General features: G+C 38.8%; 1 protein-coding gene across 1 annotated transcript; it reads right to left on the bottom strand.

Moving 5' to 3' along the window:
* Positions 1 to 1,046: 1,046 nt before the first annotated feature.
* LOC119483525 (GTP-binding protein Rhes-like) lies at positions 1,047 to 5,437 on the bottom strand. The gene has a single exon (XM_037761718.1). It carries the CDS (start codon positions 2,388 to 2,390, stop codon positions 1,764 to 1,766), a length of 627 nt encoding a protein of 208 aa, XP_037617646.1. The 5' UTR covers positions 2,391 to 5,437; the 3' UTR covers positions 1,047 to 1,763.
* Between the last annotated feature and the right edge of the window lie 9,604 nt (positions 5,438 to 15,041).

Genomic DNA, 15,041 nt, shown 5'->3' with positions numbered 1-15,041 from the left:
AAATAATAATTGACAGATTAATCAACAATGAAAATAATCATTAGTTGCAGCCTTGGTTATCAGAGCTCTGATTAAACTAATGAGGATGCAGTGAAGTCTGTGTCTGGATATTTGAATGTTAAAGTTAAAAACCAAAGCATTTCAAACCTGACCTGCACTGAGCTATGACTAGTTTCAGTGAATGTAATTCATGTGTTTCATCAACAGATGGCGACAGAGATCTTATAATACTGTAGGATGAGGACAGGTGAGAAATGTAGAGCTCAAACTCTTGATTTCAGTCCACTTTACACATTCATTTTCTAGCTTGAGTCACTTATTTCAATAAAACGACAACACAGGGAATTATATTCCTGTCACCTGTTGGCTTATTGTGTCACATTTTAAGACTCCAATGGATAAAATGGAGCAGTAGTTGTAAAAGCAGAAAGTGAATGTGCTGGAACCTCACCCCGAAATAATCAGTATTCACATAGTTCTGTAATTAACAGGCAGATACTTCTAATCTTTATTGTTCTGAATTTCACAATCACAGTTTTATCTTTCTGTTCTTCCTCTTTCTACATGAAAGGACATCAGCATATCTGTTGCCTGGAAAAATCTGTGTGCTTGAACAAGTTTTATACCTCTAGTGAACGATTTCAGTGCTGTCCTCTTCAGAACAATCTCCTAACCTCGTGAAAAACGCAGCTCTCATATATATTGTAAAATTTCAGTTTTGGGTGGACGAGGATATTAATCAAAACTGTTCCAGCTTCAAAACGTATGTAAATTTGATCAGATAACAGTCAAAATGGCACGTGACCTTCCATAACCTTGATGCTTTTTCATCTATGTTCGGTCATTTATTTCATATCATTGGTGCGCTGACACAATTTCCTTTAAGATAATATTTAAATGTTCATGTAATTAATGATTGTTTTATTATTTATTTTAATAACTTACCTCCTTTACATCATTATTTACGTAAAAGTGAACTTGCCTCTCAGCAATTACTATATAATCTGTACATCTATCAACAATGTCACACACAACAAAATTCACTCTTTTTTTGTGCTTATATCTTTTATTACACTTTTAAATCCACATTCCACTTACATTTGTGAAATAAACAGCAAAATAATAACATTTGTGAGAATATGCCATAATAAAAAAAAAAAAATTATAGAAAAAACAACCGTAAAACATAATTTTGAAAGATCATTTAAAAAAAGACAAGTGCAACAGTTTACATTTGCATTTTTTTTAAACGAGTAATATGCTTAATGGCAAATTGGAATTGAATACAAAAAAATGTAAACATTATGATGTGCTACATACACTGAATTATTAAATTAAAACAATTTAAAATGTGACATATACAACTTTGGCACGTACAACAACATTATATACACACTTTCCATTAGTAAACAGTCTGTTAGCAACGGTCCAAATCTTTATAAGAGAACATTTTCATTTAAAATCCAAAAGGTATACATTGATCTAAACACCAGCAGCATGTCACCAAATAAGCAGCAACAACATACATCGAGTAAACAACTGAGTGATTAATGCATCTTCCTTCTTTCCACTGGGAGTCTGTCAAGTCAAGTCTTAACACCTCTTCAGTTTCTTTTCCTCTCAGTTGTGAACCCTGAAGTGTCTCTGCTGGTCCAGAATCACTCATCTCAGCCACTTTAGACTGAAGTCCAAGCTTTTCTCCTTTGAGTGCTCTCACTTTTTTGTCCCTTCATGAAACAAAACAACACTTCTCCTGTCTGTTATTACGACAGAATACAGCTGTTGGTCTTGTTCATGGGCGGCCGGAAGTTGGCGTCATTTGGAAAGGTCTCCCTGCGTCTCCGCAGCGCGGGGCTGAGGCGGCTGGGGAGGTTTGCCTGCTGCAGGAGCTCCTTGAACACCTCCACCACGTTGGAGTTCTCCTTTGCCGAAGCCTCCAGGTAGCTGTTGTTCCAGTCCATCTCCACGGTCGACAGCACGTCCTTGTTGGACACCTGACGCTCCTGCTCCCGGTCCAACTTGTTCCCCACCACCACGATCGGCGTGTACTTGTCCTCCTTGATCTCCAGAATCTCATCTCGGAGAGTCTTGACAGCCTCCAGTGACTCGGGGTCGTCCAAGGCGTACACCAGTGCGAAGGCGTCGCTGTTTTGGATGGAGAGCTTGCGCATGGCCGGGAAGGAGTAGCTGCCACTGGTGTCCAGGATCTCTACTGTGATCTTGACCCCGCCGATGTCATACTCCTTGCTGTGCATCTCCTCCACTGTGCGCCGGTGTTTGGGCTCAAATGTGTCTTGGAGGAAGCGTCGGATCAGGGCTGTCTTGCCCACTCCTGCTGCCCCCAGAAAGACTAGACGCACATGCGTCTTCTCCTTCACCTCCAGAGACATGATGCTTTTTGGGAAGGTTTTCTTTTTGGCAAAACTTTCTCTGTTTACTCACTTCCTCTCAGTGGTTACAGCTGCTGCAAAACTGACACTGCAAACCAACACCTGTCACTGACTTTCTATATAGTGTTCCTTGAAAATCTCCCCTTCAGCAGTTTCTTGTAAGTCTTCTTCTTGAGCTTCTTTTCTTGCTTTGTTTCACCTGCCTGGTTTGTTAAGCTGACAGTCTATAAAGCTCCTCAACGTTGCTTATCGGATGCTCCTCTGTATTTCTGATCCCACAGCTGCCTATTTATGCCTGTTTTGGTGAGAGAGCTTCCATGCCCTCCTGCAGCTTGCAGCCAATCAGCAGAAGGCAGCCTGTTGAAGTGTAACATCCAGGCAACCAATGATGACAGAGTATGTAAATCAGTGTACACAGACAATTCAGGAGGTGATTATGTGAAAGTGAGTAAACGGCAAGCAGAGCGTGGAAATCATGAAGAAACAAAGACATATATGGAGACAAATATCAGAAAACCTTTTTAAATGAACGGTTCTATTTAGATTATCTTTCAAAAGAGCAAATAGTCCAGTAGTTAAAGAGTCAAATCCATCCTGCTGTTGTGGTTGATTAATTAACTCTGAGGTTCCTCTTTATTAGACAGGATCATCCCATAAATACATAAACCTTTGTTAAACTAGAAGATGTGTCATATATTCTGCTAATTCAAGCTCTGACATCCCTTTGTATGAATATGTTTGTTCTGCAACCAATTATTAAACTGTAGTCCACCTACAAAGTATGGGTCATGAAACTGTGCATAATGCTCTCGTCACAGTCGTGGAGAGATGAAAGATGATATTCCATTAAATAGACAGCGAACCTGTTGGTTTATTATAATCATTTTGGGTTAATTTGATGGTCAGTTTCCTGTTTTGAAAACACATCACAGATTTTTATAGTCATTTAAATATAATGTTTATTTTTCTATATGCACTGTGCACAATATGAGGCAATTCCAACACTTAGTTTTATACTGTATATCAATTTTAGTAAGGCAAAGATAGGCAAGTTTATTTACAGAACACCTTCCAACAACAAGGCAAGTGCTTTGCATAAAAAGGCATAAAAAAAATATATAAAATAAACACAAGGTAATATTAAAAAGTATTTAAAACAAATACAATAAATTAGAAGATCAAAAATAAACTGAAATTGAATAAAACAGAATAAACTGAACTAAGTCCCATATTTGATTTAATAAAAAGCAGTGAAAAACAAAAACGTTCCTGATTTAAAATAACCAAGAGTTTTCTGGGAGTTTGTTCCAGATGTGTGGTGCATTAAAAACTGATACATAGTGGCAGATCAGAAATGTGTTTATAAACCAATAATAGCATTTTAAAATGAATTCTTTGACGCACGTGAAGCAGGTGCAAAGATCTAAGTCATCGAGTGATATGCTCCACCTTCTTGGTCCATTAGTGTAGACTCTTGCAGCAGCAAAGTCATTTAGTTCAGTGCATGGAGCAGCGTAGATGTCAATACTGTGATAATCAGCAAGAAATAGTGTTTGACTTTCTCCCTACGTCTTTATGAATGTAGAGCTGGCAGGGCAGCATGCAGTTTAGTGTTTGTCCACTATCAGTCTGTTGTCTCATTCCTCCAGTAGTAAAAGGGAAGTCAGAAAAGCCTGAGCTGAAACCATATGATTCGCTTCCTGCGGTGTTAATTCTGAATAAATTAGAAATACTTTTGCAGAACTTAAGCTGGTGGCCTTTTATGCAGATTCTAGGGAGAGCAGCTTATAGATGAGTCCAGTCACACATGGCAATGCATGACTGAATCACCTTCAGCTGTCCTTGGTGCCCAATTAGAAGTGATGCATCACCTGCAACTGTCTGAGGACGAATCCTGCCTTCCTCCAGTTTTTCAGAGTTTGTCCTAGAGGAGTGAGCCCGACTCGTGATCCTCCTAAATTTCCCCCGAGACTCCGCAGACTGTGACTCTCCCTGCCTTGTTAGGTTAGGCAACAGCTTGGAACCACGATGATCTCCCCCTCCCACCGTCCCACCAGCACACACTTTTAAGGGGGGCTGCTGTACCTGATGGGCAGTGGAGCGGAGCAAAGCTCTGTGGGAATATTAGCGGCGGACTCTCCTGGCCTGACACACCGTGTGAGGAACACTAATGGCAGCAGTCACTGCTGTGGAATTTAAAGCAGCGTTTCTGAACTGATGACAGTTGTAGTCATATTTTCCCGACAGTTCAGTAAAGAAATGCATCTTCCCACCTCAATGCTCCAAAATGACAACTCTTCTAAAGAAATTAGTTCTGTTAAATTACACTACATACATTATAGTGACTCTATATAGTATAGTATAGTACAATTTAGGTACTTCCATTTGATGCTACCTTATATTTCTACTCCACTACTACTCAGAGGTCATATTGTAGTTTTTGCATTTATCTGACAAATATTTACTCGTTATATTGCAGATTATTATTATTATTATTATTATTAATAATAATATATGATGCATTGCAATACATTAAACTGAGCGATAGTAGATAACATTTGCTCAACCCCTATGAACTGCACCATTTAAATGAAGCTTACAAGTGTCAACTGTAATAATACAAATATTTATAATAATAATCAGTATGGAAAGGGCCATTCTGCAAAATAAATATTTTTGCTTTTTATACTTTAAACCCCTGACAACATGGTTTCAAGTCTTTAGCGAATTTAAAATCTTAGTCGGCTTCATTGGGACAGTGTGATTTATCAGATTTGATGGACAGTGGCCTGGCAACGTGAGCAAACAACACCACAACTGTCACTAGATTTTGATATAAATGCTTTCTGATTGGTGCACGGAGGTGAGGGATATCACCTTTTCTCAACTGAATCATGCCCACTTCAAACCAGTACACGGACAAAACCAGAAAATAAAAATAATATCTCATGTGAAATAACCAAAATTTGTTGGTTTCATTAGTTGTTTTTTAAAATGATTCTGTTGAACCACAATTCAAAAGCAATGTCTGATTTTCATTAGTTCATTTTCAGTAAATTTTTATTTATTATTGCTTTTGTCAGTTTCAAGTTATTTCAGTGACCATTGTGGGTTTTTCTTTCTTTAACGGAAGGGTACCAACAATTTTGTCCACGTCTGTATATTGTGTTGTTGTTGTTGTGCTGTTGACATTACTGGTGTGATTATAAATCACATGTTGCAGCATATTGTTGCCTCCCGCTTTGACTTTATTTTAACTGGACAACTTGTGAATACCATCAATATCTCCTTTTCTACAAACGCACCTCCACAGCATTTAAATCCCTCTCATCTGGAGGTTGTTGAGAGGTATTCTGGGAAATGTAGGAAGTGACCAACTGAAGTAGGCATACACACATAGGAAGAAAATGAAATGACCGAGTAATTACTGAATACAACCGTTTGAATGTAAAAGATATTACAGATACAGTCGGTCCTGTGAGATCAGTGAGTGCAGTTTTTCTTTTTTAATTCCAGTAAAGTATCAAGCCATTGTGGCATACTGCAGACCCTGATATCCAACTTATACATGAAAGAATGCCACAAAAATGCATGAAATAAAAACCGAACCCACACAACGTAAAAGTCAGCACCATTAAAAGCTTAAAGTGAAAAGAATAATGGGCCTCATCTGTGACTCACTGAGTTGTCTTGTGCACCCTCATGTGCCATTATGTCTCATATCCCAGGCATTTGTCTTGTATTTCTATTTACGGTCATGCTGCCCTGTGGTGATGATCATCACCAGATGGTATCGCCTGTTGGACTGAGACGGATGAAACACTGTTGTGTACTATCACATATAAGAATATCACGGTGCACAGTATCTCTTAAGATCTTTATTTCCAGGCTGTATTTATTTCTTTATCCCTCCTTTCCTCCTTCTATTTCCTTTCATAAATTGTGTTGTCTGATACAAGAATTGCTCTATACATTTCATCCTCCCGTCATTATCTGCTCTGCTTTGTTTTGTTCACCTGTTCAGTTTCAATGCCTGTTCAACAGGTTGCTTTGTCTACGTGTCTTGTGTCGTGACCGGTCGTGTCACTGTTGTACTGAATGTGCCATTGTGTGTGCTTTTTATGCGCAGTGCAACCTTGTTCAATCAGTTTCTTTTCTTCTTTTGTTTGTAATTTCCCTCCTGTTGCTCATTTTTTCTTCTTCTTCTTCTTCTTCTTCTTCTTCTGACAAAAAAAACAACAACCTCGAGTTCCTTCAAGGATCTGATTTTTTCATACACTAGTCCCAGATCTCTCTTTCAATCAGAGAAAGTTTTTAGTATTTGCTTTCTCTTTATTTGACATAGATTTTCTAGTGGATAAGAGGACTGGTCCTGGCACTGCACATTGATGGAAAGAGACCTGTGTCTTGGCCCCCTGGTCTGATTATTTGCATCCACACCCAAGTACATTTTATTTTCATTGCCCAATATCACAGATTTGCCTCAAAGGGCTTTAAAACGGGGAAATAGTAGAAAGAAACCTGAAGAAGAGCAACTGCGGAGCAACACTCCTGTGGGAAACATGTGCACTGCTGTCATCCTGTCAAAATGACGCCACAAGATGATGATGTTGAAATCTGACAGATGCCAAATATAAATTTTGCCTTTCGTGTGAATTAACCTTCACATATCGACTTCCTTACCCTGTCTGTGGCACTCAAACCCAGGGCCATTTGTTCCTACTAAAGATTTACCGTGCAGTGTGTAACATCTGGCAGCATCAAGCAGTGAGGTTGCAGATTGCGTGCCAAGCGTGTAGAAGAACTACGGTGGCTGACGTAAAAGTACGAATAGACCTATTTAGAGCCAGTTGTTGTTAGAGTAGCAGGTCGTTTGAAGAATAGCAGAGCTAGTGCGTAGAGTGTGTATATGTGAGAAGTGAGTGGTGAAGCAAGAGAGACAGAGAGCGGCGGTGAATGTGTGAGCGAACAAGTGAGCTAGTGGAGCAGAAGACAGTTAGTTTAGCTCTGAGAATATCAAGTGAATGTACAGTGGAAGTTGTAGTTTGTGCAGAAACAAATGCTGCAGCTCCTCCAGACCAACAGAGGTTTCCTGTGGCTTGATTCCCGGCAGCTGAGTGGAGTGACAGCGAGGGTTAACTCCGGAGCGAGTAACGTTATCGACTCCGGCCGAAGCAGGAAAAGTTAACACAGTGGTGTGTCCGTTCTGGGCTACTGTAGAAACATAGCAGCCGGCTCCGTAAAGAGGACCCTCGATATAAACGGTTGATTCTGAGGTAACGAAAACACAACGACTCTTATTTTCAGGTGATTTTACATTAATGAAAACACGCTTATTAATATTATATTCCATTTCTGCTAATAAATCCCCCTAATTGTTGCACACGGTTCCTTTTAAAACAGGTCACAATTATCCTGAATTTTTACAAAAGGTGTAATTATTTACTAAAATCAGACTGGCCCTGCAATTTTTAAGCAAATGTTTCTCAAACAGAAGTAAAAAGTGCATTTTGGGGGGACTGTTTTCGGCTGCGTAATAACATTTAGTATTCTAGTGAGTATTTACAACAGGAGGTGTATGTGGGATTGACTCACAATAAACTACAGTGCCCATGTTCATCACGCTTTGGATACAAAGGCACTACTTGTTAGTAAGATCCAGTCATTGTTGGTTTTGGTCTCTTCAGGGCATTTGTTGACATTAAAACGATAAAGAATATTGTCAACCTTATATTGTCAACCTGTGCAGAAACATTTCAGCCTCCACACTGTCTACACTAGAGAGTTTAATCCCTTACACACTGAGAGTCTATGCCCTGCCCTTTTGCACACCAGCTGCTGTGCAGTATCTAATAGTTTGATGCTTACAATCTCTGGTAGGCGTTGTACAATATTACAATACAATTTATGCTTATGTAATTACCCTAGGCTTTACCTTTTGGGATAGGCAGTCTGGTGGTGAGCAAATGTCACTGACTGTATTGGCAAACATTCCCACTAAACTTGTTGGTGCTGAGAAGTTAAAATGACGCCGACAGTGAAATCCAATGGAAATATAGCACTGAAATGAAACCCATTTGTAACATTGATTATCTAACATCCACCGATGATCATCACATGCAACGGATACTGCATCACGTGTAATCAGAGCTGAAGCTAGAATAGAACAGTTCAGTGCATATCGTGCATGACAGCCGTCTGTCGCCACCGTAACATCTTTGGCTGTAACCCCGTGTTGATATTCCAAATGGCCTTCCAATCTGCCATAGCGTCGGTTCATAGTCTCACGTTGTCGAAGCAAATTGAGTCGTACATGTACAGTAGGTGAGTAAATAGTGAGTAGTAAATGTTAATGGGAGAAATGATACCATCTTTATGGTTGTGTTTTGACTTTATGGTTGCACAGCTGGCTTTTGTGCACCGGACATTTACTTTATGGCTTCCTTAAGTAGAAACTAATCGTCTATTCTTCTTCTTTTTTTGTCACATTTTGGAAGAGAGACCAGTCATTTCAAAAGTCATAAGACCTATATGGTAGCTGATAAAACAAACATCTGTGCTATCATTTTATTTTCTGAATGAAGCTCGCAGCCTGTTTTAACACACTGTAGTGCAATTCTTATTGATGGACTGACAGGATGTCTGCCAGGATATTGTATGTCAACAGACAAATCGCCTGTCCGACTAGGCGACCGCTATCACTATCCTCCTATCTTTGACAGCGCACAGATAGACAGTGATGGTGGTTACCAAACACTAGGCTGAAAGAGAGAGAGAGGGGACAGTTTTCCATCTTGTCTCATTCCTGTCAAACACATCACTGCAGATTACGTGACACTGTTATGTGCTTCATTTTCTCATACTTCTTTTTGTTCTTTGCCTTGGCTAATCATTGTGTTAACAAGACAAATGATGTAATGAGATGTGTATGACCTACTTTCTTTTGCGGATCAACCACTGTATCTGCCCCATGAGACTAATTTTAAAGGATAAGTCTGGTGGTAGTTGATATTTTTCTTATTGTCAGCAAATCCCACGAAAAGACCAAAACCAAACAGTGAATTTATCCTGCTAAGTATCAGTAGTTTATTCATTTGTGCTACAGACCTTCATTCCCTTACCAAAATGAAGTTTATTCAAGCGTGCTATTAGTATACTCCTTTTGAACTTAAAATAAGAGAGTATACTTTCAGTTTACTTTTTGTGTACTTATCAGAGATATACTTAACAAAAGTATACTTATAAGTCTAAGTATACTTGGCTTGTACTGACAAGTATACAGAAATGTCTAAGTATACTTGGCTTATAGACCTACTTAATTAATCTTTTGGTCAAGATATACTTATATTAGAAAAGTATAATTAAGTATTCTTGCCTTATAGGCCTACAGAAAAGAATACGTGGCTTGTAGTTGTGCTTTACTTTTTGATAGAGCAGTCTATTAAAGTGTGTGAGAGTTTGTAAAAGGATGTTTTGATATGAATTTACTTCAATTCATCAGGTTTTTGGATTATTTGTTCACCGTAGAGGCATGCGAGAACATCACATTTTATTCATTTTTTCAATCTCATCACAAATCATCAAGTCAAATAAAGGAGCAATGTAATACATACATCATTGGCTAAGTATTATAAGTTAAAGTATACAAAGTATACTTTGATGAACTAAAAAGCAGAGATGCTAACAAGTTATTTTTTCCAAGTCCAAGTCAAGTTTCAAATCTTGTTGTCCAACATGGTTACTGTTGTTTATTTTGAGTCAATCCCACATAAACCTTCCTGCTGTCATAAATACTTACAAAAGCACCAAATGTGTATTTTACCGACGCCAACGCCACTCATGTTTGCCCCTTCTGCCTCTCCCCTCCTCATGTGACCGGGTCAATTCAGGATATGCAAAAGAAAATTGTCCAAAAAACACTTGAAGAGAAGCTTCTTACTATTCTTGTTCATCGTGTGTCCTGCAGGTTGCTGTCTTTCTGTCTATTTATAGGGCTCCTTCTGAGCTGCATTGTGATTCAGGGCAGCGAAGCACAATATCGCATCTGGAGTAAATTTCGAAGCACTCCAACTATCGCGCTCCTCTTTTCAAATCGCTCTTACTTTAACAGATTAGGGTTGTTTCCTGAGGCCGTGCACACTTCTTCAGCTTCAGTTGCTCTGTTGTATATTTTGGACATTCAAACTTTGGGCCAAAATTGTTTTCTCTCCAGCGTACATCTGTCATGTTTTGTGGCACTCAATCTCAACAATCCTTGCTTCAATGGACATTCGTAAAATGGAAAAATGACATTATGTTTTTAGTGTTTACCTCAATTTAGTACGAAAACTTTAGACTAAAAAACATAACGATTTCAAATTATAATAATAAAATCCCAAACCAAAAGCAGATCAAAGTCTTCGAGGACATTTTTAGAGCACATTTTAAAAATCACATAGGCTTATTTCAGAACAGTAATCCTGCATCTGCTTTAAAAATCTGCACAATCCGTGCAGAGATTCTCATGGTGTCATAATTAACTGGCCCTTCTTGATAAGCACCTCAGCAGAACGGTAAGGAGGCTGACAACAAATCGCCAGGGAGTTTTATTAGACAGACATCCCTCTGCCCTGCAAATATGTCAGCTGCCTCTCCACAGTACACATATCTCTTGGGTGTAAGCTAAACCAAAATCCAAACCTTAATGTGCCTGAATTATGTATACCGGTGTTGGATGTGAGCTGCATGTGTGGATGTACAGTATCTAATCCTCCGTGCCTGGACTTGAGGCTCGTGATTCATAGGCATTATGTTAATATCTGGTTTTAACAAGCTGCAACTGCAGAATACTGATTCCCAGTGAAACATGCTCAGGTGATAAATGGATTTATTACACGGCTTTGTTGAATACTCAATTCTGAATTCGTCTATCATGGCGTTCTACGGTCTGTTATCAGACTTTATTGCAGCCCGTTGCCATGGAGGCAGTTCTGATGTCGGACTCTGGCGAGCCTTTTTTTTCAAATTATTGATTTATTAAAGGGACTCCGATTGACAGGCATCATGTTCAAGCTGCGCTCGCCACAGCATGCAGCGTCCAAAGTTTGAAAATCCGTTGTGGCGCAGCGTAAGCCATTGGAAATAACAGAGGTGCCGTTGTCACGTTGTGTCTGAAAGGACCTTCAGTGAGTGAGAGAAGAGTGGAGAAATGCTAAGAGAAATACTAAGAGGAAGAAATACTCAAGCAGGAGCAAAAATAAATAAAGACGGATGAATATTAGTTTATGCCAGAGATTCAAAACCTCCCTTTTTCTAAGGTCTCAGGGTTGGCAAGTATGATCTGAGTTGTGGTAGGGGCTGGTCATTTGTTGACGTTAGTGGACTTTATTTCTAATTGAACGCTACGGCTAAGGCACTCGCGAGTGTGCATGACATCACATCCGTTGGAATTCTCGGAAAAACATGCCCATTCACATTAAAAGCAGTCTACAGGCTGAAGAAACCCAGACTGTTGTGGAAGGTCTAATTTTTTAGGTTAGGTTACAACCTGTTCACACATTGGCGATAAAAAAACATTAATACATGTAAAAAGTTACATACAGTCCCTTTAAGTAAGTAGCCGTGTAATAAGCGGGATAATGTACAGCGAGCTGGTCATTGTTGTGAAACCTCCGACGTGAAGGGGTCCAAACATTACATTATTCGTTACGTAGATCTTGGTGAAGGATAGAGAAATGCTGTGTGTAAGAAGTTATAAGATTATTCGAACCATTTACAACTCCCATAAGTGAATATTTCCGCTGATTTGAGAATTGTCAAAGCAATTGAACTTTTTGAGTGACACTATCTGGAGGCACTGAGTAGTAATATCTTAATTAAATTTAAAAAAAATGACTCATTAGTCAAGTGAGTAACTGCTAATTAAGGTGTCACTGATGAGAAACATTTCTTTGGCGGCAAAATCGTTTTAATACTTGGCAAGGCAAATGGGGTTTCACAGGAATTAAAATGGATCACGGCAATGCATCTGCATATTCTCATAACTAAGCAAATCACACCCCACTTAAGGCTGAAATAGGATTATTGCACATTAGTGGTGAAACACTCCATTAATGGTGTTCTTACAAATAAAATTATCCTTCTTGTTGATCTTATTCACCCATAAAGTTATCATTCTGTAGTACTTAACATTTGGAAAAGGGTCAGATGGGGTGACCAACGTCTACATATAGTCACACGACTCACATCTATTTGGCGCAACTGCTGTCAGGTCCTGTTACTCCTGAGAGCTTGAAATGAAGCCGTATAGAATTTCAGTAAAGCGACACGCTCATTATCAGTCAAAACACATTAGCATATCTCATAAATAGCTCAAATAGTGGGCCGTGATCAAATATTTAAGTACACGTTATCTCTCTTCATGTAAAATGTGGACACACTGAATGGAGAGTCAACAGGACGTAAGCGAGCGAAACCACTCGAGCAGCCAGCTCAGACCATGACTCACTTCCAAACGTGTGAATTAATGTATCCTGCTCTATAATCAATCTGTTGGTTTAAAAGTGACTCACTGCTGAGATGTTTATGGGTACGAGACGTGCAGATTCGGGATATGCTCGCTTTGATAATGTGTGTCTGTGTTTGTATGTCGGAATGAAAAAAAGGGAAAGTGTGGGAAGAATATTACAGTCGCACTTTGCAGTTTCACACGTTGACAGGCCAGAGGGTTGCAGTGAAAGGTTCTGTGTTTACTAAAACTCAACTTTAGTGACACCAAGGGCTAGATGTATAAACAATGTGTATATGGAAAAAAACATATTTTTATAGAAAAAGGTAGCGTTTGGTTTCCTAGATCAAGCAGAAAAAAACCCCAAATCTGATATGCAATATATTTAATCAAACTCCAATATCAACCTATGAACTAGTGGGCACTTTTGAATTAAACTCAATTGAGTGACGTTTTTTGCATGTGACATTTTTGTATTATATTTTGTTATAATTTCATGTCACATGTACACTGTCAATTTGCTAATTTTTTTACAAAGTAGATTGAACTACTTTTTAAAAATAGTTTACCAAACTAGATTTCTCCCTAGGGTTGCTCTAGGTCAACTTCTTCCAGTGTGAAATAATTGGTAGAGGCTTTCAAAGTAAAGGCTGCAATTACTCAATGACTGAGATTTACAAAACAGAACCATTTACAGCTGACTCTACACAGTTTTATGCATTTAGTCCACATAAACTTCAGAATCTCAAAATCATTTCCTGTTGTCATCTCAAAAAACGGATCAAGAGCTTCTGGATTGCGGTGGGTTCAGCTTTTTTACCACTTTCTGTTTGAGTGTCTACATGCATGTGTGCACGTGTGAGTCAGCAGCAGTCAGATGGCTTGTCAGTCTGCATTGGGCTCAACAGCGTGACAGTTGGGTGATCAGTCATGCCACATCCTGCTGAATTAATCACGGCGGCGGATCGACGGGTCCAACATTCCACTTGATGAAAATGTGACGCATTTTGAAAAATTTGTTCTTGCTGCATAAATACACTGAAACAGAATCAGAACCGGGTTTATTGCCATGTAGGTTTCACATACAAGGAAATTGCTTTGGTGTATTGGTGCATAATATAAACATAGACAGTTATAGAGAAGACATAGTAAGAGAACATTTTATTAAAAATAAAAGTTGTACAAAATTCAAGATACATAAATAATAGAATAAAATTACAATAAAAATACAAAAAATGCTACTATAAAAATATGTACATATTTGAATTAAAATTAAAGCTGTACAGAAGAAAATTGCCTGGAAAATGTGAAATGAATACCATAAAAATATGTACAATATATCTGAATTAAAATGAAAGAGTTATGCAGTTTTTAGAAGTGGTAGTTTTGTGCAGAAATGTGCAAAATTGTCCAAGAAATGTGTAAAGGTTCACAGTATAAAAAGAATATAGTCCCAAAGATGTGCGTTAATGTAACATATAAAGACAGATGTTAATTAATTAACAAACGTTAATAACATTGATATGTATTTTGTGTACATGTGTACAGTATATGTGGCTGTTTGTGTGTATATGCATTTGCAGTTTTGTGTGTTTGTGTATTTCCATCACCAGGTGCAAACTTAGTCACAGCTTCTTTATAGCTGATGATGATTAACTTTAAATCTGTCTCTTAATCTGAAAGTCTGTCATGCTTTTGTGCATTGACGGAGTTCAGATCCAAATCCACCCATCAGGCTCATATGAAACAGAGAGAAAGCTAAATCACATGGACAGCTACATCACACAGAACTGAGATTTAGACAGAGAAGAAGAATCCTAAATTTAACTGTAAGTGACACAGGTTTAATGGCGTTCTCTTTTCTAGCCAAATTGGCCGCGGCTCACTTGTGCCTCAGTTCCACTGAATGGTACTGGCCCGGCATGGCACGGCACAGCACGGCACGACTTGACTCGACTCGACTCAACTCTCTACTGCTCTTTTTAGGTTTTCCATTAGAAAAAGTTGTGGATCGTACCTGGTACTTTTTCAGTGAGCTGAGCCGATACTAGAAGGTGCAGTCAAATCACTGCAGACCACTGATTGGTCAGAGAGACCCGTCACTTGCACGACACGGGACATCCTGCACAATCCCGCCGTTTTTAAATAGCCAAGCTACCTTCAAT

Source organism: Sebastes umbrosus, chromosome 3, assembly GCF_015220745.1.
Source record: "Sebastes umbrosus isolate fSebUmb1 chromosome 3, fSebUmb1.pri, whole genome shotgun sequence".
Classification (NCBI taxonomy): Eukaryota; Metazoa; Chordata; class Actinopteri; order Perciformes; family Sebastidae; genus Sebastes; species Sebastes umbrosus.
Note: the sequence above shows the minus strand (reverse complement) of the source record. Positions and strands in the feature narration are given on the sequence as shown.

What these genes read in the sequence shown, in the direction of transcription:
- LOC119483525 (XM_037761718.1), bottom strand. Translation starts at nt 2,390, where the DNA reads ATGTCTCTGGAGGTGAAGGAGAAGACGCATGTGCGTCTAGTCTTTCTG.